This window comes from Camelina sativa, chromosome 15, assembly GCF_000633955.1.
Source record: "Camelina sativa cultivar DH55 chromosome 15, Cs, whole genome shotgun sequence".
Classification (NCBI taxonomy): Eukaryota; Viridiplantae; Streptophyta; class Magnoliopsida; order Brassicales; family Brassicaceae; genus Camelina; species Camelina sativa.
The window spans coordinates 24,210,581-24,236,392 of NC_025699.1; the positions used below are offsets into that span (position 1 = coordinate 24,210,581).

Consider the following 25,812-nt stretch of genomic DNA (forward strand, 5'->3'; position numbering starts at 1 on the left):
ATTATTTTACAATTTTACGACTTAATATGTGATGCTTCTTGCTGTCGAAAACAAATCTTTTATCTTATAAAGTACTAGATAAGGACCCGTCCGATGTGCGGGTTTAAAGTTTTATAAACAACGTTATTTGTAAGTTTTATTTTTGCTATAATATACGGATTTATATTTATTTACAAATATTTTATGTATGTTACTATTAAAAGCATATTTTTTACACCTAAACATACTGTATGGTATAAATATATTATTTACTTTCACTTTTGCATAGTTTGTAACATCACAATGGCTCCACCTTCTAGAAAAATGTTTGTATGAACACATTAAACCAATTATTACATGTCTTTTAAATTTCAATTTTGCATAGTTCTTCTAATTACTAAAATTATTGGCTCAAAAAAATTTTGAATAAAAAATATATTACATAGTATACTAATCAATGATGTAACATCACAATAGTGTATGACCAACAATGGAGAGAACCTCGGCTCCGCCCTCCTCCCATATGGAGAGAACCTTGCGTCCAACCTCCTCCACCATGGAGAGAACATTGGCTCCACCTTCCTCCCTTGGGAAGATAATTTTGCGTCCAACCTCTTCCACCTTTCTCCCTTGGGAAGATAACCTTGCGTCCAACCTCCTCCACCATAGAGAGAACCTCGGCTCTGCCCTCCTCATGTGTAGAGAGAACATGTTCACGTGTTTTTAGCTATCTCAAAATGACTTGCTCCGACAACCAATGAAACTAAAGACCCTTTTCTAACATCATAAAATCTTTTAATAGTAACTAATGTTAAATTTTCCAATGTATTCATGGAAATTTCTTTGACACACCATGATGCAGCGTTTGTCTCTGGAACGCCCGACTGCCACCTTGCTTAGTGAGCCTCATGTCCACTCCTAGTTCATGGGCTCACCTTCCTCAGTAGGCTCCACGTCTACTTCTGGCCCACTCATATCCGACGGCCGGTTTGTTACGTCCAGGAGGCTCTAAATACTTACCCCTATAAATCACTATATGATCTTTTCTTATGTTTTGTCCTCACTCGCATAGTTCCGACAATCACCCATCCTCAAACTATTTCAGCTCAAGTATGCTTAACTCTGGAGTTCTCTCAGGATTCTTGATCGAAAAGATAAGTGCACTTTGGTGACATAGGTGGCCAAATCAATTCTTTTAAACCTATCAGCAAACCAGGGTGTCACAGTCTCCGAACTCCTATTGATCTATCAACAACAATTTATGTTTTTCCAATCTATCTATCTATGTTTGTTGTAATCTTGTGTTTGATTAGTCTACTTTATCTAACTATTAAGTTGATGAGCTTCTACTCTTTATCTCCCTTTGGGATTGAACGAATGGTAACAATTATGTTTGCACAAAAAGGATCTATGACCAACCAATCAAGGTTGAAAAAATAGAAGCAAATTAATTTGACATAAATAAAGAAATAATAGAAAATTATAATCACAATAATAAATGAATTCCAAATAATTCAAAGGTGAAAAAATAAATTAAATAAAACAATCTAAAAATACTACATTAAATTTTAAAATACAGTATTCGAAAAAGAAGACACATATATTAATCTCTTTTTGGGTTAATATATTAATCTTACCTATTACAAACAGAAAAAGGAGAAAGTATGAGAAAATGTTGGTTTACAAAATAAAAAGAAATTGTCTGTCCATTAAAATTTTTTTACCAATAGAACAAAGTTGAAAACAATATTTTTGAATAAATTATTTTGTTAGATGAAAAGTATGAGTCAGTCTATGTTTATATAGAAGTGAGTATTTACAAAATTTAAAATTAATAATTAACTGTATATTTCCTTAATCTTATTTCTATCTTTTTGTAGAATTAATAAATTAAAAATAAAAATAAGTAAATAATATTATAATTTCGAATTTTATGATATATATCTATATATATAATCTCCTTATAATTATTTTAAAAAAACTATTAATTTTTGTAATTTTTTTTGATAATTATCTTTTTACATTATTAATATTGTTTAAAACAAAATATTTTGTTTTTGTTGTAATCTCAAATCCTTACTATTAAATATTAACTTTTACAAATGTCAAAATCTCAGATTGATATAAACTTAACACATGTCAAAATCTTGTTAATGACTAACTTTCAAAATCCAATTTTATATAATAAGATAAGTCACCTGGCCAGTGGATTTTGCCACATCAGATTTTGTATTTCTAAATTAAAAAAAATTACCCATTACTTTCGAACAAAGAAAACATTTACACGAACTGAAACAATAAAAAACGTTTACAAGTCTAAGAAAAACTGAACGAAAATTAAAAAAAAATGGTTACATGTTTGGGCTATTATTAATAAAGCCCAAGTCCATAAAAATGATTTGTAAACACAAAAACTATTTACTTCTTCGTCTTCTCCATGATGCTTCATCGAGTTGTATCCCTAATTTTCCGCCCACTAACACTTCCACGTTCAAGGTGATTTTACAACCGATTCCTCTTTTATTTTAAATCCCAGTTCAGTTTATTTTATCTGTTATATCTCCTCTAACCTCTCTCTTCCATCGTTTTTTTCCTGCTCATCTACACTACAGTTACAATTCTCAGTCATGTGAATGTTCAAACTTTTGTTCATATTCATAGATTTTATCTTTAACTCATATTAATTATGATTTTTATATATTCATGTCAGAGCTTTAATATCCCAGACATGGAATTATTTATCCAACAGATCAAGCTAGAGTAATTTCTCAAGGTTATTCTCATATATGGGCTGATAGATCCATATATAGAATTATGGATTTGCAGGTTCAGATTCCAAATTACAGTCTCCACTCTTTCACCTAATTTTTTATCTAGCAATTGCTTATGGATCGTGAGGTTTTTACATCTTTTGTTTATCATCTAACTGTAGGGGTTAGTCTCCAACATGAAAGAAAGAGCTTTCCGCCAATGGAGTTTCAAATTGTCTCCTAATCTCAATTTGTATCATAATCAACTCATTTTATGCCATTTACAAGACATGATATCCTGTTGGTACCTCTACCTCACATATGGACTTCTTCTTATTAATTTCCCACTGTCTTACAGGTTCTAGGAACAATTGATCTGTGTTGTTGGGTAAAATTTGATTTAGTTCCTTCATGTAACCTTTCCTCAAGTCTTCGCAGAAAAATAAAAACAAATTTAATTCTCTTTGTTTGTTTTACGCAGGAGAATAACAAGAAGAAAAGAGAGAACAACAACGGTTAGTCATTTTTACTTAATGCAATCCAATCTTTTGACGATGAGTGATGCAATTTCCAGCAACTACGAAATTGAGATGATGGAGATCAGAGACAAGGGACCTCCACCGGGAGATCCACCGGATACCCCTGGAACATGGGTAAGGAAGGCGACAGGGGGTCTGAGTGGAGATAGGCCTTCTCCGGAGGGGGTTATACCGGATGACTATGTAACAGAGAGGTTGCGTGTGGAGTTTCCGGATGGGCATCATGGAGAACCGGTGATCACCATTCATAATGATGTTCTGGTTGCCATGAATGGACTGTGGAAGCAGTATATGATTGTCAAGGTGCTGGGTCAAAATGTTCCGCTCCCAGTTCTAAGCAGGAAGTTTTGGGAACTGTGGAAACTGCGAGGAGGGATGACTGTTCTCGATCTTCCGAGACAGTTTTTCATTATTCGTTTTGAAGTTGAGGAGGAGTATATGGCGGCTGTCATAGGGGGACCATGGAAAGCGTTTGGTAGTTACCTCATGGTGCAAGCATGGTCGCCGTCCTTTGATCCACTAACGGACGATATTTTTACCACGCCGGTTTGGAATAGGTTGTCTCATATTCCGTTCAATCTCTATCATAGATCTATCCTTCTGGGAATAGCTGGTAGTCTTGGGAAACCGATCAGAATAGATCCGATGACCCTGAATGTTGAGAGAGCACGTTTTGCTCGCATATGTGTGGAGGTTGATTTGAGGAATCCGTTGAAGATGTCAGTGGTCATTAATGGTGAGCGTTATTTCGTAATGTATGAAGGCTTAACCAATACTTGTTCTGGTTGTGGGGTATATGGACATTTGGTCCATGGATGCCCGCAGAGAGAACCAGAGAAGGAGGTGGTCGCAGTTTCCCCTTCGGTGGTAAGGCGGTCTAGTGGGAGAGATAAGGACGAGGATGGGTTCACGGTGGTGCGTCGATCGGGAAATCGGTCGGAGAAGAAGAACAAGCGAGTTTCCTTTTCAGCAGGCAATTTGGGAGGAGGTTTTGGCAGGAATCTGCAGGAGATCCCAACAGTTAAGGAAAGTGCAAGAATTACGGTCTGAAACAGTTTTGACGGGATAGGGGAAAATATTTCTTTGCTACCAATAAGGGAAGGAGTTGGATCTCGGGGGGAGAATAAGGAAAAAAAATATGTTCAGTTGCCCCATAATAATGGCAAGATAATATTTAGCGTGAAGCAGGGGGATTCGAACAGGGGAATTGCTAAGGCAGGTAATGGCGCGAGAGAAGGTTTAAAAGATAAACGGGCCAGAGTCAGAAAGCCTAGTGGTGCAAATGGGCCGGGATCCATAATTAATCGGCCTGCCAGAGGTTTAATTTTTGGCCCAGTTCAGGAGGAGACCCGTTTGTCTACCTCGGGTAAACGTCCCCGAGTCGAGAGTGATGGTGCTAGTCGAAAGGATGGAATACCAAATATCAGGAGTGGAGATTCCGATGAATCGACTCCGATTGAGACTTCTGACGGAGCGGATACTTAGAGACCGTTTCAATTGGAGATGGGTTTGAATCTGGGGCAAGGGGATTCTGTTGACCGTTGGGTCTCATCAGACGGGGATGTAGAGTTGAGGGTTGATTAACGGTTGGCCTCAGTAGTTCAATCATTCCTATTTGTAATCTTGATGATGAATATTCGGATTTGGAACTGCCAGGGGCGAATAAACCCAATTTTGGAAGATTTATACGGTATATGTTGAAGAAGTTCAAGACCGATATCTTAGCTTTGTTCGAGACGCATGCGGGAGGAGATAGAGCGGGAAGAATCTGTCAGGGGTTGGGATTTGATAATTCATTCCGGGTGGATGCGGTGGGTCAAATTGGTGGACTTTGGTTACTTTGGCGTTCGGGGGTTGGTCCGGTTAAGGTTGTGGAAGCTACGAATCAGTTTATCTACTCAACAGTGGGGGAGGGTACTGATATTATGCATCTGGTGGTGGTATATGCTGCTCCAACGGTTAGTAGGCGTAGTGGATTGTTGGATAAACTGAGGGAGAGGCTACACGGGATTTTGGACCCGATTGTTTTTGGAGGCGACTTCAACACAATTATGCGCTTAGATGAGAGGACAGGCGGTAACGGGAGGTTGTCTGGACTCATTAGCGTTTGGAAAATGGGTAAATGCGTCTTCCCTTATTAACATGGGGTTTAAGGTAAGTAAGTTTACCTGGAGAAGAAGGTGTGTGGAGAGTACTTATGTGGCTAAAAGGTTAGATCGTGTTCTCTGTAATGCTCCTGCGAGACTGAAATGGCAGGATGCATCAGTTTCGCATCTCCCTTTCCTTGCCTTGGACCATGCTCTGTTGTTCCTTCAGTTGAGCCCTGAGGTAGAGGTGGATCCGAGAAGATGACCTTTTCGTTTCGAGGCAGCTTGGCTGCAACACGAAAGTTTCAAGGAGATGTTGAGGAACTCATGGGACACTCAAGTTACCACTCCGCAAGCATTATTTCGACTGCAGAAAAAGCTTAAATCTTGGAACAAAGAGGTATTTGGGGATGTCCAAAAGCGTAAGGAAGAGTTGGTGAGAGAGATCCAACAGGTTCAAGATTTGTTGGACATTCAAAAAAACGGATGCCTTATTACAACAAGAGGTAGAACTCACTAAGTAGTTTGATGTGGTCCTTGAGCAGGAGGAAACCATTTGGTTTCAAAAGTCTTGTGAAAAATGGATAGTCCTGGGAGATCGGAATACTACCTTTTTCATACCTCAACAATAATTCGGAGAAGGAGGAATCGCATTGAGATGTTGAAGAATGCAGAGCGACGCTGGGTTACGGATGCTAAAGCACTTGAACAGCTGACACTGGATTGTTACAAAAGGTTATATTCAATGGATGATGTTGACCTGATTGTTGATCAGTTGCCACAGGAGGGTTTTGTGCGTTTGTATCGTGAGGAAGTGAGAGTACTGGAGAAGTATTTCATTGAGCAGGAGGTGGAGGGTGCTATTAACAGTATGGGTAAATTTAAAGCACCTGGTCCGGATGGTTTCCAACCGGTGTTTTACCAACAGTGTTGGGAGACGGTTGGAAGCTCAGTGAAGAAAGTGTGTACTCGACTTTTTTGAAACTGGACATTTACCAGAAGGATTTAATGATGCACTTGTTGTTTTGAATCCCAATGTTGGAAATCTGGAGAGGATAATACAGTTTCGACCAATAAGTCTATATAATGTGCTCTTCAAGGTCATCATGAAAGTCATGGTGCTACGTTTGAAGCAGGTAATGCCTAAGTTAATTGGCCTGGCTCAATTCAGCTTTATCCCAGGGCGGTTAAGCATCGATAATATTGTAGTGGTACAGGAGGTGGTGCACTCGATGCATCGTAAAAAGTGTCGTAAAGGGTGGATGTTGCTGAAGCTAGATTTAGAGAAGGCCAATGACAGGATCCGATGAGATTTCCTGGCAGATACACTCAAGGAAGCAAGGTTTTCAGATAGATGGGTGGATTGGATTATGTCCTGTGTCACTGGTCCGTCAATGAGTCTTCTGTGGAATGGTGAGAAATCTGATTCGTTTAAACCGTTGAGGGGACTGCAACATGGGGACCCCTTGTCACCATATCTGTTCATGCTCTGTCCTGATAGATTGTGTCACCTGATTGACGGTCTATTAATGCGGGGGAGTGGAAGCCTATCACGTTGTCTCACATTTGCTTTGATGATGACTTGATCTTGTTTGCTGAAGCATCTGTGGCACAAATACGCGTGATAAGGAGAGTGTTAGAGAGATTTTGTATGGCTCAAGGCCAGAAGGTCATCTTGGAGAAGTTGAAGATCTACTTTTCAGGTAATGTGAGTTGAGATTTGGAGAAACTGATAAGTGATGAGAGTGGCATCAAAGCAACAAAGGATCTGGGCAAGTATCTTGGAATGCCATTCCTACAAAAACGGATTAATAAAGAAACGTTTGGTGAGATTCTCGAGAGAGTTTCATCGAAGCTACAGGCTGGAGAAACCAATGTTTGAGTTTTGCAGGCAGATTGACATTGACGAGAGCTGTTATGTAATCGATTCCGGTTCATACCATGAGTACCATATCCTTACCAAAGTCGATCATGGACAGCTTAGATAAAGTGTCAAGAACTTTTTTGTGGGGTAGTACGGAGTTAAGAAGCGTCAACATCTCGTCTGTTGGGATCGTGTTTGTCGTCCTAAGAGTGAGGGTGGGTTGGGGATACGGTCCTCGCAGAATATGAATAAAGCACTCCTCGCAAAGTTGGGTTTGGCGTATGTTACATGATCACTTTAGTCTCTGGACTAAAGTGCTACGGGATAAATACTAGGTGAAGGATATTTGTGATTGTACATGGCTGGTGCCTAAGGGTACTTGGTCCTCAACGCGGAGAAGTGTGACTACCAGTCTCGGAGAGGTGGTTGTACCGAATGTCAGGTGGGTCGTCGGAGATGGCAGGAATGTCAGGTTCTGGGCTGATATGTGGGTATTCAGATGTATCCCTTTTGTCAGTGAGTGAAGTGAATCTTCCTTTGGGGGCAGAGCTCATCCCAGTTTGTGATGTATGGCATATTTGCAGGGGTTGGCGATGGGACCAAATTGAACCGTATGTCTCTGCAGAGAGGGTTTTATAGCTGAGCTCAGTGGTTATTGATAATGTGACAGGTGCAGGGGATCATCTATCATGGGGAGGTCAGTATGATGGGAAGTTTTCGGTCAAGTCTGCATATTCCTTGTTGACATGAGAGAGCAGTCCTCGACCAGATCTTAGTAGCCTATTTTCACGAGTTTGGAGGGTGCGTGTACCGGAACGAGTCCGGATTTTCTTATGGTTAGGCATGAACCAGGTACTTATGACGAATACAAAAGGCAAAGACGACACTTATGTGGTTCCGGGATTTTTCCAACTTCGATGGTAGGTTTGCTACGTCCCTACAGATCACCACATAAAATATGTCCTTGTGTTTTGTCCTCACTCGCATAGTTCCGATAATCACTTTCTGGAAGGTCACCCATCATGAAACTACTTCAGTATAAGCATGCTTAACTCTTGAGTTTTCTCAAGACCCTTGACAAGAAAAGATAACGTAGGTGGCCAAATCAATTCTTACAAAACTCTCTGCAAACCGGGGTGTCACACCAAATTCCACACTTTAATGTCCAATATTTCCGTAGTATATATATATATATGTATATATATATTAGAAAATGAGGCATATATATTATGTATTATTTTTCTGTTATATTTGTTTTTTGTTAGACTACTATTTATTGAATAGTACATGATGTTATACATTTAATATTACGACACAAAAAGTGTACTATGTTTTTATAATTTATTATTTCATATTTAGATATCCTACTATATTAATTGAGAAGTACAAATATGAAACTAATCTTAAAATGTGTAGAAAAATACATTCAATTGCCATTAGAAAAACTTAATTAAGATTAATTAATTAAATAAATAAATATAATTAATTAAAAAATAAAAACGCTGAGAGATCAAATATAAAAAAAAATCTAGAAAAAAGAAATCTATTCAAATCAAAACTAATTTGTACTTGAGAAAAAAAATTAACTGCTAAGATTTTTTAAAGATACGGATAAATTTTTTTCAAGTAGAGTTTATTTTTTACTATAATTTTATATTGTCATGCCATTGATTTTAAATAATTATTAGTTAAAAAATATTTTCTCTCTCTAATAAATTGTGGACGAAAATTACAATTTTGTTTTTTTTAATAAACAAATCAGAATTTCAAAAACTAAGATTTTATATCCAAGTAGTCAATATAATTATTTTTAATAACTAGATTTCAAATATTTTGTTAAAATTTCAAATTATGATCTCATATCATATTTATTTTATTTTATTTACAAAGTGTTTGGAATTTTCATATAATACTTATCATTAATAAAAGTCAGAATTTTTTTTTGCATATGTTGTGATTTGAATTTTTAAAAACAAAGCTATATTACTCGATCTATGAAAATAAAATATGTGTTTTAATTTTCATATTGGTGGGTTGGTAAAACTAAATTTATATAGCTTCAAAAATAAAATACTATAATATTCTAAAATAATTAGAAATTCAAAAAACATATATAGATTTACAGAACAATTAAAAAATATTATCTTAAACAAAATAATTTTTTATAAAAAATTAACAATAACTTTTATTATTCTATTATATATTTTTTTTTTTAAATGTTGACCAGTGCTTAGTAAGATTGATTATTTGTAAAAACATATCTAAAATTATATTTATGATTTCTCATGTTTTATTGAGCATAAATATGTGGATCAAAGAGAAACATTTTAATTTCATCTTTTCACTTTTAAATTCGTTTTGAATTTGATAGAATCTTTTTCTCTTGTTTGGGCAACCAACCATAAAGGTTTATTTTAATCAACTTGTGGTTGACAAAAAAACAAATATTGTTTTGAATTCTATAAACAAATTTAGAGAAAATTGTAAATTTTTTTTATAAAGATTTTGTTTCTATGTATATATATTTGAAGCCAATAAATTATTGTAAAACTATTTCGTTAGTATGATGAAATTTGAAGACAATGTTTGATAGTAAGATTAAGATATCTAATTTTTTAGACATTTATACCCATAAGAATTTGTTTTGGATTTGTTTTACACTTAATAATATTCTTATGTAACTTTTTTTATAATGTGTACTCTTTTAATATTAGTACGATGATATGTATGCAAACACAAAAAAAAAATTGAATTAGCCACAGCGTAAGTGTAGCATGAGAATTACAAATTTTAGAAATTGAGCTTATAATTAAGGAGAAACGGAAATCAGAGAGCTTATAATATGGCCTTGAATGGTAACTAGTTTTTAAGTTGATTTTGGTTTTTGATTTTTTGAAAATCTATTTCTTTACCATTCAAGATTTTCAAAAATTGGATTCCCTAAAGATTAGGAAAACTAGTTTCTAAGTGGTTTTTCTAAATTTCAAAGAAAAACTAAAAACCATAAATTTGAGATTTTGTGGAAAACCTTTTTTTCCAGCGTAAATTTTTATTTTTGACTTTTAATTTATTAATTTTTAAATATACAGCAAAAACCAAAAAACAAAAATTTAAAAACAAAAATTCAAAAACCAAAATCTAAAAACTAAAAACCAATGAAAAACTTATTGCCATTCATAGCCTATGGCAAAACCGCCTACTCAATTAAAAATCATGTGATTATAATATAATACAGGGAAAATAGCCATTTCATACCCGTACACACTCTGAAAGTGCGAATTGCTACCTGTACAAATAAGGAGTGCCAATTTATACATGTACCCTAAGACATTTCAAATTTCATACCTATACTCACAAAATTGAGCTAATTTCACAGTCAACGTTAACAGATTTAAGTCAACCGTTAGAAATGCTGACTCAGAATCCACGTGTATATTGACTGCCATCGAAAATGCAAAACGTCGTCGTTTTGTTTTCTTCAAAAAAAATTGTGTGGTGGTTTCGAACCCACGACCTCTTCTATGTTAAACATAGGACTTAACCAGTTTATCCCACAACAACTCTCAAAAGAATCATACAAACTTATTGATATAAACCTAAGATAGCATCCATCGAAATCGAAAAAAAGTTGTAGAAATCCTCACTCCCACGGGTCGAACTCGCGTCCTCAGATACATACAGTATAGGACTTAACCAACTGTTCCCACAACAATACTTGGTTATAGCACACAAATTTATCTTTATAAACCTATAAGATATCTAAGTCCCAATTAAATGAATTTGAATTGGGGGAAAAATAAAAATCCTAGGGTTCTTCTTCTATCAAATATAACTGATAAATTTATAAATTTATATTTAAATTATAAATTTATAATTTATAACTGAGAATTAAATATAAATTTATAAATTAAATATAATTGAGAATATATTTATAAATTTATAAATTATCAGTTAAATGAAATGTTTAAAGTTTAAGGTTTAAAGTTTAAGATTTATAAATATTTCATTTAATTTTTAAATATAAATTAATTTAATTTAAATATAATTATATTCTCAGTTATATTTAATTTATAAATTTATATTTAATTCTCAGTTATAAATTATAAATTTATAAATTTAACAGTTATACAAATTTATCTTTATATTCTCAGTTATAAATTATAAATTTAATATAAAATTATAATTTATAGCAGAGAATTAAATATAAAGTTATAATTTATAATTTCATTTAATTTAATTTATAAATTTAAATTTATAAATATATTCTCAGTTATATTTAATTTATAAATTTATGTTTAATTATCAGTTATATTTATAATTTATAACTTAAATATAAATTTTTAAATTTATCAGTTATATTTGAGAGAAGAAGAAGAACCCTAGAATTTTTATAGGTTTATAAAGATAAATTTGTGTGTTTTGACCGTGTATTGTTGTGGGATCAGTTGGTTAAGTCCTATACTGTCTGTATCTGAGGACGTTGGTTCGACCCGCGGGAGTGGGGATTTCCACCATTTTTTCCGATTTTGATGGATGCTACCTTAGGTTTATATTAATAAGTTTGTATGATTCTTTCCAGTATTGTTGTGGGATAAATTGGTTAAGTCCTATGCTAAACCCAGAAGAGGTTGTGGGTTCGAACCACCAGTGTGTGGATATTCCATAAGTTTTTTCTTGAAGAAAACAAAACGACGTCGTTTTGCATTTTCGATGGCAGGCAATACACACGTGGATTCTGAGTCAGCATCTCTAACGGTTGACTTAAATCCGTTAACGTGGACTGTCAAATTGGCTCAATTTTGTGAGTATAGGTATGAAATTTGAAATGTCTTAGGGTACATGTATAAATTGGCACTCTCTATTTTTACAGGTAGCAATTCACACTTTCGGAGTGTGTACGAGTATGAAATGACCCTTTTCCCATATAATACAAATCACAATATTATCAATACAATAAAAATTAGATGTGATTTTCTCCAGTGTTGACATATCAGCATTTTGGAGAATCCTAGAGTTGACACCTCAGTTAAAACAGGTAACCAATCAAATTATAAGAATTAATACAGCTTAACTTTTATATCCAATAATATTCATATCTCCTTCCATATCAAATTTTTAAGTTAATTTGCTGCATTTAAAAAAATAGACCAAGCCTAATAGGCTAACAGTTTTACTGCAGGAAATCTATGAACACATTTGGAGGCCCAGGAGTATTCTGATTGGGACAAAATTTTGTGGAGAGATTTAAGGTATTACTGAATAGATAACAAACGGTGGGATTGCTTTTCCAACGGTTAGTTCTTCATTTATTTGTATGTTTCAGAGACTATTTGGCAGAGTAAAATAAATTGTGACAAGTTGCATTGTTTGGTTTGGCAAACGAGGTTGGATTGAGCTGAAGCTCAGCATGAGTACTGTGATGCATGAATATATGTTTTTATTATGGAGAACCAAGCTTTAAGTCTCCAACAAGTTAAGGCTAAGGTGAGGGTGGTATTTACGGATATGCAATGATCTCTTTCGTTATATACTCTTCAACAGTTGTTGAGTATATGCTCAATAATTGTCTATGTTGTAAAACTTAGCAAGTGTGAATTACTGATTTTAATAGTGATTTGTACTCCTTAGCTTTATGAGAAGGGACTACTGAAATGTCTGTCTATACATGTTGGTCTATTTGGAAATGTTCTGGATTTATAATGATAGTATATAGATTGTATGAGCTCTAATGAGAAAGCTAACACACTTAAAATTACAAACATACAAAAAATAAACATAAAAATATATAACAGAAAAAATACAAAAAACAACCCGCGGCGTAGCGCGGGTACTATCCTAATACACCATAAATCTTTTAGGTTGGTCAATTATTTACATTTAGAAAAAAATCAGAGGGGAATATATATTGCCAGAAATATTCGATTAACATTTTGGTCAATGTTCAATAGAATAAATTATTCAAATCCATTTTGCCTAAATAACAATCTATTTTTAAGTCAACAAAAAGAAAAACCTTTAAATGGCCTTTAATTTTGCAAATTTAATATTGTGATAAAATATAAGAAATATTAGAATGACAACTAAATAATATTTTGTAGGGTCTAAATAGAAACAGTGTAGAGCAATTATTGAAAGATAAAAAAGAATATTTATATAGTAACACTATATATATATTTATATTTCTTTCATTTTAAATTAAGTTTTATTTGAGGACTTAAATTTTATTTTATAATAAATATTAAAAGCTTTTGATTATTTTTTTTAATGTACCAATGAGAAAGTTTGTAAAGGATATATATTAATAAAGGGTAAACCATAAAATTGTTTGTTTTCTTAATATGTGTTTAAAAACCTTAAACGACCCTGAATTTAAATCCGAAAGAATATATTATCTGTATTTGTAGCACCTCTCACTTTTTATAACTCGTCTCACGCCTTCTTAGATCCATTTGAAACCATTAAATAATGTACACTTTAAACTTTTTAAAAAATATTCCTTCATTTCAAAATATAAGATGTTTTAAGTAAAAACACGCAGATTCAGAAATGAATATTTTAAAAAAGTTCAGCCAATCATAAACAAGATGTTTGGTTGTTGCCCTAACGAAATCGACTTTAATTCAACATAGTCATTTTATCTCAAAGGCAGCTAATATGGAAGTTGATGACCTAAATGAAATAAACTTTAGTTTCTTCTTTTTTTTTTTTGAATCTAACTTTAGTTTCTTCTCTTGTAAGACTCTTGAATTATTTAAAAAACAATGAAACAGTTTAATTTATTTCTTTCTAATATCATCTTTGAAAACACTTCTTCGTACAATTAATAAGAATGTGTTTCTTTATCACTGAAAGTAGTTGTTAATTAACATGCATATGCTTTAAGTGGAACAGAGCAAAACAGTGGTACAAAAGGATTTTAAATTGTAGTTAACATGTATATGCTTTTAGGTCACGAATGCTAACTTCGCTATATCTTGATAGATGTGAGAGATTGTGAGTATATGACATGCATGTTACATATGCGGCAAGCAATGCCAGAGTTACAAGTCATCTCTCCTACTCCAAAAGCATTATGTAGTCAGTTTCTCAGGATCCAATAACTAGCTTGGATAAATTGATCCGACTATCAACAGTTCTTGATACTATAATATAAAAACTTCCATCAAGTATTTACTGTAAATATCCCTTTAATGGATGGAAGATACTTTTCTTACGTTACATACATCTGTATCTTCCCCACACGGCCATACATGACCTACGATGTCTAACTAGATTCTTGTTTCGTTAATCATCCATCTGAACATTATTTTTGGTATGGCTCATGTATATCCGACCATACATGCTTTTCGAAAATGTTTCAATGTCTCCATGCCTTAAACTCTTCTTAGGTTACTCATGCATTGATTTTAATTTGCATAAGTACTTGACACTCTCTTTCTCGAGCATTAGATTCTTAATTTGACTAATCGCGTGGGCTTATTTTCATTATGACTTGAGCAACAAATAATGTTCAAGAAAACAAAGCTAAGTCTCATTTCTGTTTTTAAAAAATGTTGTTGTTTTAGGACCTCACTTGGCCCCGTCAATAAGGATGCCTCCCTATCAAGTGATAGTGGTTTTTTGTATGCATTATTTTTATTTTTCTTTCAAGTAGCATACTATCTACAGGCACAACCTTTTAGTTTACGGATGACAAAGATCTTTACGCTCCTTAACAGTTGAATTGCTCTCTTTTAATCCATCTGATCCAACAGTACATCTGACTCATAGGTTCGACGAATCTAACTTATATATTTACCAAAAAATATTATTAGTCATAGATACAAAACATTGTTAACTTATATAGATTAATTTTTATTTTTGAATATTTGAATACCTTATATATATATATTAGGTTATTGACCAGTAAAATACAAATAAATTTGTATATATAAAGGTGAACTATGCTTTGATGTAGAAAACAAAAGTTGGTGAGAAACATAAAAGATATAATATAAAAAAGAGAGCATTAATTTTTGACTCCTCCTCCTCCTTAGCTTCCGGCAATTATCTCTTTGTTCTCCGGTGCATCTACTCTTTCAAATCAGGTCTCAACTTATTTACGCACATCTATCCAAAATTCCATGTTACGTTAGCAAATACAGCTTCCACATTAACGTACATAGCATAAGTTCGTTTCATTTGTTCGTTTTCTTTTAAAATTTTTATCATAATAATACAATATTTTATTCAATTTTAGTTTCCCTCTTAGATCTTGATTTCTAATTTTCAGATATAATAATCTAAATTAAAAATATTTCTCTTGTAGATCCGACGTCCTTTGTTATTATAATGGATCCCCTTATGGTCACAACAGAAGCTGAGGTCGTCCCTGCCACCGTTACAGTCAAAACAGAAGCTGCGGTCGTCCCTGCTATCGTTTCGGTCACAACACAAGCTGAGGTTGTCCCTGCTCCTGCTACTGTCACAGTCACAACAGAAGCTAAGGGCATCCCTGCTAAGCGATCAAAGACTACAAGGTTTGTTGATATATAGATGTGGGATTATGGGGTATGTTAAAAGCCCCACTTTTGAAACAGAACTTTAGATCCTTAATTTCATATATCTCTATATTGTTCAAAATTTTGTATATTATGGGTCTCTACTTTTTTGTTTGACTCCAGGAATGATTTTCTAAAATTTGGTTTGGGTAGCCTAGTCTAATATGTTCCTCTTCCTTCGTTTTAACATTGTTTTTAGTGAATGTCCTTTTTCCCTTCTTTTATTAAAAAAAAATTAACAAAAAAATGTTTTTCTTCGTTTAGAAATCTCAGTTTTATTTTATTTAAAATACAATTTCCACAATTCATTTGATTTCTATTTTTAAAAAATTACAGCTATTAGATTTGATGTATTTAAATAAACATAGCTTTTATAGATAACAAAATCCTAACTATCTTTTTTTTTTTTTTTGGTATAGTGGTATAGACCAAAAAAAATGTATTATACCTCTTATAACACTATTATACTATATTTCAATATTTCATCATCAGATTTCAAATAATTTATCATAAGTTTTTGTATATTTTTTTCTTTCTTTGAAATATTTTCAAAAGCTTATAAATCTAGGGTTCCCATTTCTGAATCTTGCCTTAGGTGTCCACCCAAAGCTCTAGATTTGTTCCAATCATACATACTGTTATTTTATTTTACCATCTTATGAATTACATTTACATATTAACCGGGTAAAAATGATTTTGCAGCTGCTTACCTCTTCCTAGACGTCAATTCTATCACTCTCAAAGCGATCAGGTGATTCAAGTTCCTTGACAAACTTCTTTTGAATATTCTTTGACTTGCAAGTTATGATATTTCTCATGAACTTTTGTATATACTTAATTGGTCTCATTTAAATTTGAATATTGGTTAGTTGTGTCCATGTTGTCTCTTTTTTTATTGTCACTAACCAAGCATGTTTTTGTTGTTACAAAGCCAATGACACTTGATGAAGTACTCTCTGACCAAGATAGCAAAAATGAAGTCGAGGCTAAGGTTGAGGCTGAGGTTGAGGCTGAGGCTGAGGCTGAGACTGAGGCTCCAAATCTGGTATATTCCATGGTTAATAAACAACCAACAACAAAATGAAATATGAAGTTACTTGCTACTGACCTTTGAAATTTTGTAAAAACTGCAGAGGATTAATGATTCGATGAAAGAGAATGAAATTATGAATATATTCATTCAACTGTGGAACTCTTTTGTTAAAAAGAATAGGTAAGATTAATTTGTACGTTGAACTTATAATGTCTATTGAAATGTCTTGATTAATGGTTTTGGTTAAAAACTTTTTGGTCAAATAAAAGTTATAAATTATGTTGCAGGGTTCTGGCAGATGCTCATATTCCTTGGACATGTGAAGAATTCTCAAAATTATACAAAAAAGAGTTGCACGATAACTTAAAACTTGACATGTAAGTATTATCATTCCAAAATTCTATAAATACACCAATATAAATATACATACACTATATTAAATTTGTTTTGTACGTTTATTGGAATTTTTTAATTAATAATATCAGGTGCTGGCGATTATTCATGATGAAACAATGGGATTATGGAATTCTTGACGCAACCACCATAACCAAATGCAATACCATCATCCAGAAATATCCTGCCACCTCAGATATGGATGTTGAGAAAAATGATCATAAAAGCAATAAGAAGTAATTCAAAAATCTCTGATGATTTAAACGATGTTGTTTATTAGATTGCAACTTTATATATTTGTTATTATTTAGGAGCAAAAACATATACCATTTTTTAAAATGTTATTTTTCTGTTTTGCTAGTGAGGACAACAGAAAAACTACACATGCATCAGGTAGTGAATCTAGTATGTGTAGACACGAGGAGAAATATGAAATGGATGTGGATGTAAAAGCTCTCAACACTGAATCTTCACAAGTTGTGGACAGGGCCACCACCCTTTTTCAAAGGAGCTTAGGCAAAAGGCCGGTCAAACAAACACCGAAGATGAAAGAAATGATAGATACAAAACGGTATACTTTCATTACTCGTGGAAGTAGTAGCCGAAGAGGTCGTGGTGGTGGAGGTCGAGGTGGTCGTGGTTGCGGAGGCTCGGGCGGTCGTGAAAACCTCATCTAGTGATCTCTAGTTGGCTAGTTCTTTCGTTCTATCTTTTCTTGTTTTTTTTCAACTTTTAAGTTTATGTTGTTTCTCCATATCTAAGATTAATTGTATGCTTAATCACTTTTCTCTCTAAAATGCTCTGTTGAAATTCGAAATGTTTGACCCAAAAGTCATAGCCATGTAACAATTATTAAAAAAAATTGTTTTAATTATGAATTGTTTTCCTTCTTGTAATTTACAAAGCTTCTTCTCCACTTTTCATTTTTCAGTTAGTCTACTTTCTTTGTGTTATTTTATACAGGCTTAATATGTTAAAAAATCTTGTGTTAAAGTTACTTGTCTCTAACGTTATTTACATCAACATCAAGATACATATAGTCTTTTTTTTTTTTTGATCAAAATACATATAGTCTATGTTTTTGTTTTTGTCAATGTTCTTGAATATCCAACGGTATGTTCAGACATTAACAACAACAAAAACATTGATGATAGATATCTAACAAAAATGAAAATAACCATTGTGTATCATTTTTTTGAGGAGAAAATATAATGGGGTGTTATTGGATGGGTGATTTCTAAATTCATATGGAATTGTAAATTCTAGAAATTAAAACACATGGATTTTGAAATAACATGTTTTATCCTTGGATTTGAATCCTTCTATTTTACACTTTCAAATCCATACAAATCCATTTAAAACATAATGTGGATTTTGAAATCCAAAAACAAATCATTAAATGAATAACATGGGATTTTAACAAGTATTTGTAAATCATAGAACCAATAACACATCATTTTGATAAGTATTTTAAAATCAATGATTGAATAACACATGATTTTTGTCTGGATTTCCAAATCCATTAAAATCATAGAACCAATAACCCCCTCTAAGTGTTTAACTATTTGTATACAATGGGGGGGAGAGGGGAATCTTCTAATAGAGGAAATAAATAGAATGAAAAAATTCCATATTAAGAGGAATTAATAAAATAGACAAAAATCTTATAAGAAAAAGGAAGAAATAAAATGGAAACTATCCTAGTGCAACGGAATATCAGGATAATGAGTAGTCAAGTTGTTCAATTGAAGAGAAGAAGTGCTAAGAACTTGATGACTTGTGGAACAAGAAACAAGCTGTGAAGACTTAAAGGAAGAACAATTCTTCTGTATTTATTAAAATATCAAAGCCGCCTCTTAAAGGAGATATAACAATCCTATTTATACTTCCTATGATAGCTAGGGTAACATGCTAAGATTTAAAATAAGGAAAACCTAAGTAAGTATGAATTGGAACAAACCTCCACTCTCGAATAATAAATAAACCGACAAGTGAAATAAAAACCCATTAGTAAAAAGCAAACAAAGTCCAACACATGAGAGATGTATATATTCTACATTAGGTCCTCCAGGGTAACAGAAAAATTCATCTCAGAATTTTCCATATTGTCATCACCCATATATGGAACCAAGTGTTTGATGTGTAATACATTGGCTGTCTTCATATGTGGAGGAAGGCGAAGACGGTAAGCATTGTTGTTTTCTTCTCCAGCACGTCAAGCGAACCTATCTTATTAGCCTTGAGCTTATTATAAGTACTTGGTGGGAAACGATCTTTAGTAAGGACAGCCCCCACTTATCGCCCACCTTAAACTGAAGATCCGACGATGCAGATCCGCACTTATCTTATACTTTTCACTTGCAACTTATTTAAGTTGGATCAAAACTTGACGATGAAGCTCAACAAAGTCTTCAAACAAATCACAAGCTCTACCATGGCCACGAGTACGATCTGCTGCAATGTTCAAGTCGAGAGGGCTAAGAGGAATCAGACCATCGACAATGCAAAACAGGCTGAACCCAGTAGAACGATTTACAGCATGATTATGAGCAAACTCAGCCTGACACAAAATGTTGTCCCATGAGCGAATGTTATAACCGACCAAACACCGTAGAAGATCCCCGAGAGCATGGTTTGTGACTTCTATCTGATCGTTGGTTTGAGGATGTCTAAGCTAGTACGCAACATTCGCCATAAAGATCTCCAAAAATGACTAAGAAACCTTGAATCACGATCAGACACAATAAAGCAAAGCAATCCATGCAGCTTGTAAACTTCACGAAAGAACAAAGTAGCAACCTTTAATGTGTCTGTAGTCTTTTTGCAAGCCACAAAGTGAACCATTTTGGAAAAATGATCAACGACCACAAAGATGGAGTCATTTATGTTTGAGGAAGACCAAGAACAAAATCTATGCTTATATCTGTCTACGGCTGATTTGGTGAATTCATGTCTCAGAAAATCCTATAAATAGAAGGTTTTTAGTTTTTTTTTTCTAAATTTTTTTCCATAGTAATATATTCTATATATGTGTGTAATTGTTTATACCTTCTCGTCAAGCAAAAGTATGACAATTCCAATAAATTCCTCTTTCTTTTTATTATCATATGAAATCTCAAAATCGTAGGAGGCAGACAGACTACTTGTGTTTGTGTTGGTTTTCGGTTTTTGGGGTGAACTATTTTCATTCACCTCCTCTTAATTAATCAATTAAAATACAACAATATGTCAACTTCTGTCATATTTAAAAAAATAAAAATAAAAAAAAAAACAAAAAAACAGAAAAAAACAACACAAATTAAAAAAAAAAGATTATGCAAATTTTTATTAAGAAAACTATGTAGGTTTTGGGTGACAAAATAGAAGTTAGGAAATATAAAAAAAACCAAAAATAATTAATACTACTAAATAAATCAATTTTAAAATTTTCTGACATTATATATAGGTTTTTTATTATAACATATAAACTCTAACCACCATTTTATTAACTTAAACCGACATATAATTTTAAATTATAAAATCTAAACCTAAAACCTAATCAGTTCCTTTTTTATATCCAAACCAACATATAATTTTTTTAATTGTAAAATCTAAACCCTAAACCCTAACCACTCTTTTATAAACTCAAACCGTGTGAATGTAAAATCTAAACCCTAAACCCTAAATCTTAACCACTGTTTTATAAACCCAAATCGATGTATAATTTTTTAATTGTAAAATCTAAAACCTAAACCCTAACCACTTTTTTTATAAATCCAAACCGACATATAATTTTATTTAATTATAAAATCTTAACATAATCTCTCTTATAAACCTAAATTGATCTAATTTCCTTCATAAAAATCTACAGAAGGGAAGTATCTTTAGTCAAGTGGTTACATCACCATCTCTACGACCGATCCCACCGGAGTTCTACTCCACGAAGTCGCGTTACTCCACATAGTAGGGATTGACTATGAATCGGGTTTTGTCGATTCAATGATGACAAAAAGAAAAAAAAAATACAAAACAAAACAAAACAAAACAAAAAAAGAGATTTGAGAGTAGTGGAAGAAGATGAGAAAATGAAAGAGAATAAGATAATGAATATTTATAGGAAGAGAAATGATGAAAATTTACATTTAGAAAAATGAAAGTTACAACTCTAATTTATTGTTTTGTTTTAATACAATTGATTTATACAACTTAGTGGAGAAATAAAGTTAATGCATAATTTATAGGGGGAATTTATATGATTTCAGTTTTATATTATGTGAGGTAAATGTGAATATTAATTGTTTCTAAATTTGTGTTTTAATATAAATATTTTTTTTGTTAAAATTGCATTTCATGCCAAGTGGACCAATAAGGAGAGAGTGAAACCTTACTTTTACTTTTATATATATGATTCTGAACTGTTTTGAAATATAATTTTTTTTTGTGGGGTGTATTGTAGTTATATTTATGTACATTGTGTTTTTGTAACAATTGTGTAAGGGTTACAAAAGTAAACGACTTCAAATTGGTAGACCATATAATATTAATATAGGTTATAGCTAAGATTAATTATTTGATAGATTATATGGATTAATTATTTGATAGTTTATATAGATTTATGATTAGTGGTTTATGACCCTTCAGTGAATGTGGTGATCGTTGATAAGTCTTTGCAAATGGTAACGTGTGAAGTTTTGCTCCCAGGAACTGCTCATTGGATAGTGGTTTCTATTGTCTATGCAGCAAATGAGGAGGGCACGAGAAAAGAGTTGTGGGAGGAGTTGAGGAACTTGGCGACTTCTCAATTAGTGGGACATAAACCGTGGCTGGTCCTCGGAGATTTTAACCAGATTCTCAACCCATGGGAGTACTCAAAGTCCCCGACAAGTAATGTAAACAGCAGAATTAGAGAGTTCTGGGATTGCTTGACTAATTATGACCTGGCAGATCTTGTTTACAAAGGTAACACTTTCACCTCGTGGAATAAAAGCCTTTCAAATCCAATGGCAAAAAGATTGACAGAATTCTCGTTAATGAAAGCTGGTCAAGCTATTTTCCCTTATCCTCTGCCTCTTTTGGTGAATCAGATTTCTCAGACCATGCCTCTTGTGAAGTGGTCTTGGAGACTGTCTCTCAGCATATAAAGAGACCTTCCGGTTCTTCAATTACTTACTTCACAGCCCTAACTTTGTGCATTTGATCAGGGAGCAATTGTTCTCTGTCAACACGGTAGGTTTGGCAATGTTCAGGTCCTCCAGAAAGCTTCAGGCTCTCAAACCTTTTATCAGAGCATTCAGCAAAGATAACTTCTTAGATCTGGAAAAATGGGATGTTGAAGCTCACGATTTAGTCTTGACCTGTCAGAGAAATACGCTCCAAAACCCCTCAGTCCTTAATGCCTCAGCAGAGTTGGAAGCCACAAGGAAATGGCACATTTAGTAAATGCGGAAGAGAAGTTCTTTTGTCAAAAGTCGAGAATCTCCTGGCTGTTAGAGGGGGATAGCAATACTGCCTACTTCCATCGGATGGTGGATTTATGCTTCTCAGTGAATAGAATCCAGTTACTCATTGACGACTCTGGTGGTAAAATTGAATCTCAACAGGAGGATCACTGCTCTAGTTACTTTGAAGCTCTACTAAATGAAGATATCCTAGCTCCCCATCTTGAACAGAGTGACATGGATCTGCTTCTCCCATTAGAAGTTCGCAGGATCAAATCAGGGAATTGAGCTTAATGTTCATAGACCAGGAAATAGCGGATGCTTTCTCCTCTCTTCCAAGAAACAAGGCCAGTGGTCCGGACGGTTACTCAGCGGAGTTTTTCAAAGGAATGTGGGAGATTGTGTGATGCGAGCGCTGGACGGCTCGCGGTACGGACGGAACGTCGGTTCCTTGAGATGGTCGGTGTATCGGAAACTTTCCTCGGACCAGACGGTAGGGAACGAAAGAGGAGATGAAATGAGCGATGGAAACATAATTTGGGGGAAATCGGACGAGTGGAACGCGGATCCGGTCAAGCAGCTGCTTGACCGCGGTTGTTTGGATAGATGAACGCGGTAGCGGATGGACGGTACGGTCGGAAATGGACGGCGGCTAGCGAACCGAGTGAGAAACTCGACCTCGGTTCACTAGGGAATGATGGAGTCAAAGCGGAACACAACAAACGGTCGGAACCGAACGCGAAATGGTAGAGATGGACGGAAGGTGGATCGATGCGACGACAAACGGAAGATGGCTCGGCCCGTGATACGGTCGAACTAGAAGGTCTTGAACCCGGTTCACAAACTTTCTAGGGTTTCTCAAGAGCCAAGTCCCGGACTTGGGATAAGGAGAGAGGTGAGACTAGAAACAAAGATTCTCTCTTTGGGAAATTTAATTCTATATTCAAGTCTACCTTTACAAATGAGAGTTTAGGCCTTTATATAGGTAGGCTTACATATGGGAGACACTAAAATCCTAGACACGCGGCCAAAGCTAAGGAACACACATGTCCCTAAAAGCAAAAGCAAAAGCAATTCCAAACAAAGACCAATCAAACGGTCATAAGAGAGTTCAAAGGAAATAAAAGAAAGGAAAGGAAGGAGATAGAAACGCCACGTCATTGGTGGGACGTGGAGGACAGAATCTTCACTCTCTTGGCTCCTAAGTATGTCAATGAAAGTTTTCAAGTCATGAGCCAAGCGGGAACGAAGTGGAGATGAACTAGAAGCTTCTCAAAGTTGGTCGCACTCTAGGCTCTTCTTTGGTGATGCTAGCCATGAGCCCTTGGTGTAAAGGTTGGAGCTTGGCCTGAACTGCCCATTAGGTGACTTGTCTTGCTCCTCCTTGATGATCCTTGGGGACTGGTTGGTGCTGCACATCACTAGGAAGGCCGGTCCCAAGTTTTCCTGCGGGTGGTACGAGTGGCCGAGTGGTGTCCGAGAGGTGTCCGGGCGTTGTCCGAGAGGTGTCCGAGAGATGCGAGTGTTCATGACCGAGTGATCAATCCCATGCTCACATCATTCCCTCCCTCTTATAGAATTTTTGACCTCAGAACTTTTCTCTCCACCTGGATCAAAAAGGAAAACCAAATCAGCATCATCAAAAGTCCAACATCGGTCTAATTTTACCGGGATCAAATGGAAAAAGTAAGGCTTTAAGAGAAAAGGATAAGACTTCCCCGGTAAGGCCAGTGGCATTGGTCGCTCCAACCACTTCATGAACCTTGGTTGCTTTCTGAGACTCTCCAGGATGCCACACAAAAAATTGATCCGCACCAAAGTTGCAAAAATTTCTCGCCATAGGACCTTGTGCGGTAGTGGTCTTGGCGCTAAAGGTGGAGAAGGGTGGCACTGTATTGGCAACTCCCAGCTGGAGCATACTACTTGAAGTAGTCAAGAGTAATACCGAATGAAAAGACCCTTTGATGGCCATCTTCGGTGGCTCAACTTGCTTGAAACTCCCCATTAGCAAACTGATCACACGACCAGTATCTTCTTTGGCGTCGCGCGTCCTGGTTGGAGATTCACGCACCGGGTCCTGCTCCAAACTTGGCGGTCGATTATTCGCTCGGTCTTGATCAGGAGCGGTAAGGAGTTTGCCGCGGGTCGCTTGATGGCCTGGACTTGCACCTCCGAGCGTAATGGCTTGATGATCGGGAGGCTCGGCTGGCGTCTCATTGATTCGTCCCGGGCCAATGACTCCTTCAGGACCGACTTATTGATCGAAATCCAGCCCTAAGCTCAGCGCACGGTCAACTTGCTCCGTTGGTGTGGCGTTCTCAATCAAGTCAGATCATCTTGTTCCGGCTGGTGAGGAATTCGCGGGTCCAACGTTGGTGAAGACACAAGGGACGAGTTTTGGTTCTGTGATGATTCTCCATGGGTGTAAAATGTCTCTACTTGTCCCAACATTTCTCCAAGGTGTTGGATTTGAGATTGGATAGAGATCAACTCGTCCATGAAACTTGTTGCTTCGGGAGAATGCACCGGCTTCCTTGAGGCTCGTTGCTTTGACTTAGTCCGAGATCCCACAATGCTCGCCTTGGCTTTATCTCGGCCGCGGCTAGAATTGTTGACCGGTGATGCGCGTGGACACCAGCTTGGAAGACCTTGATTCCAGGTGCGGTAGGCACTAGACTTACTGGATGATCCGTACTATGATAAGGTCGGAAATCTACTGGTGCAACTCGGGTACACCTCTTGCTGCTCTCTGTGTTTCCAGGGTGGTGCGTAGTAGCAACCCGAGTAGTCGCCATCGGAATCTTCGTCACTAGGTTGCCATGGTTCGCGATGAGGTGCAGTTTGTGAAGTAGACGGCCAATAGTAGTCCGATGATCCATGCTCGTGTTCCTCTGGTTCCAGGCCTTCTTAATAGTCCTCCTCGTACCGTGATGCATCCTCGGTAATCTCTTGTTCCGAATCAGTGCCTTGTGGTTCTTCGTACCACGGTTTGTCCTCGGTAGCTTCTGGTTCCGGTTCACTGTCATGGTGTTCTTCGTACCATGGTTCATCATCGGAGTAAGAATCGTCATGCTCCATACTTGACCAGGGTTGAATCAAGCATTAGCTATCGATCATGGCTCGGGAACTAGGTACGGTCGACGGTACGGACGAGTACCGGTGATCAGCAATGGTACGGACGGCCAACGGTGGTCGTCCATCAGTACAGAC

At 35.3% G+C, this 25,812-nt stretch overlaps 2 protein-coding genes across 6 annotated transcripts; both read left to right on the forward strand.

Annotated features, from left to right (window-relative positions):
- On the forward strand, positions 2,431 to 12,871 carry LOC104747425. 5 transcript variants are annotated; one of them, XR_761153.2, is made up of 6 exons: positions 2,431 to 2,475; positions 2,690 to 2,805; positions 2,912 to 2,982; positions 3,088 to 3,117; positions 3,211 to 3,244; positions 12,399 to 12,871. XR_761153.2 is itself a non-coding variant. In XM_010469051.2 (5 exons), exon 5 carries the CDS (start codon positions 3,263 to 3,265, stop codon positions 4,316 to 4,318), a length of 1,056 nt encoding a protein of 351 aa, XP_010467353.1. In that variant the 5' UTR covers positions 2,431 to 2,475; positions 2,690 to 2,805; positions 2,912 to 2,982; positions 3,088 to 3,117; positions 3,211 to 3,262; the 3' UTR covers positions 4,319 to 8,559. The 5 variants fall into 5 exon arrangements, 3 of the variants coding, with proteins under 3 accessions (XP_010467353.1, XP_010467351.1, XP_010467352.1); XR_761151.2 differs by lacking the exon at positions 3,088 to 3,117 and having other exon boundaries at positions 2,912 to 3,029; XM_010469051.2 differs by lacking the exon at positions 12,399 to 12,871 and having other exon boundaries at positions 3,211 to 8,559.
- LOC104748742 (polycomb group protein VERNALIZATION 2-like) lies at positions 15,551 to 17,862 on the forward strand. The gene is made up of 8 exons (XM_010470339.1): positions 15,551 to 15,586; positions 15,707 to 15,738; positions 16,462 to 16,510; positions 16,691 to 16,804; positions 16,893 to 16,972; positions 17,080 to 17,169; positions 17,278 to 17,421; positions 17,547 to 17,862. Exons 1-8 carry the CDS (start codon positions 15,551 to 15,553, stop codon positions 17,860 to 17,862), a joined length of 861 nt encoding a protein of 286 aa, XP_010468641.1.

What these genes read in the sequence shown, in the direction of transcription:
- LOC104747425 (XM_010469049.2), top strand. Translation starts at nt 3,004, where the DNA reads ATGCCATTTACAAGACATGATATCCT. An exon ending in TTTACAAGACATGATATCCT is followed by an intron (nt 3,030 to 3,210) that starts GTTGGTACCTCT and finishes TGTTTTACGCAG; the next exon opens with GAGAATAACAAGAAGAAAAG.
- LOC104748742 (XM_010470339.1), top strand. Translation starts at nt 15,551, where the DNA reads ATGGATCCCCTTATGGTCACAACAGAAGCTGAGGTC. An exon ending in GATAACTTAAAACTTGACAT is followed by an intron (nt 17,170 to 17,277) that starts GTAAGTATTATC and finishes TAATAATATCAG; the next exon opens with GTGCTGGCGATTATTCATGA. An exon ending in GATCATAAAAGCAATAAGAA is followed by an intron (nt 17,422 to 17,546) that starts GTAATTCAAAAA and finishes CTGTTTTGCTAG; the next exon opens with TGAGGACAACAGAAAAACTA.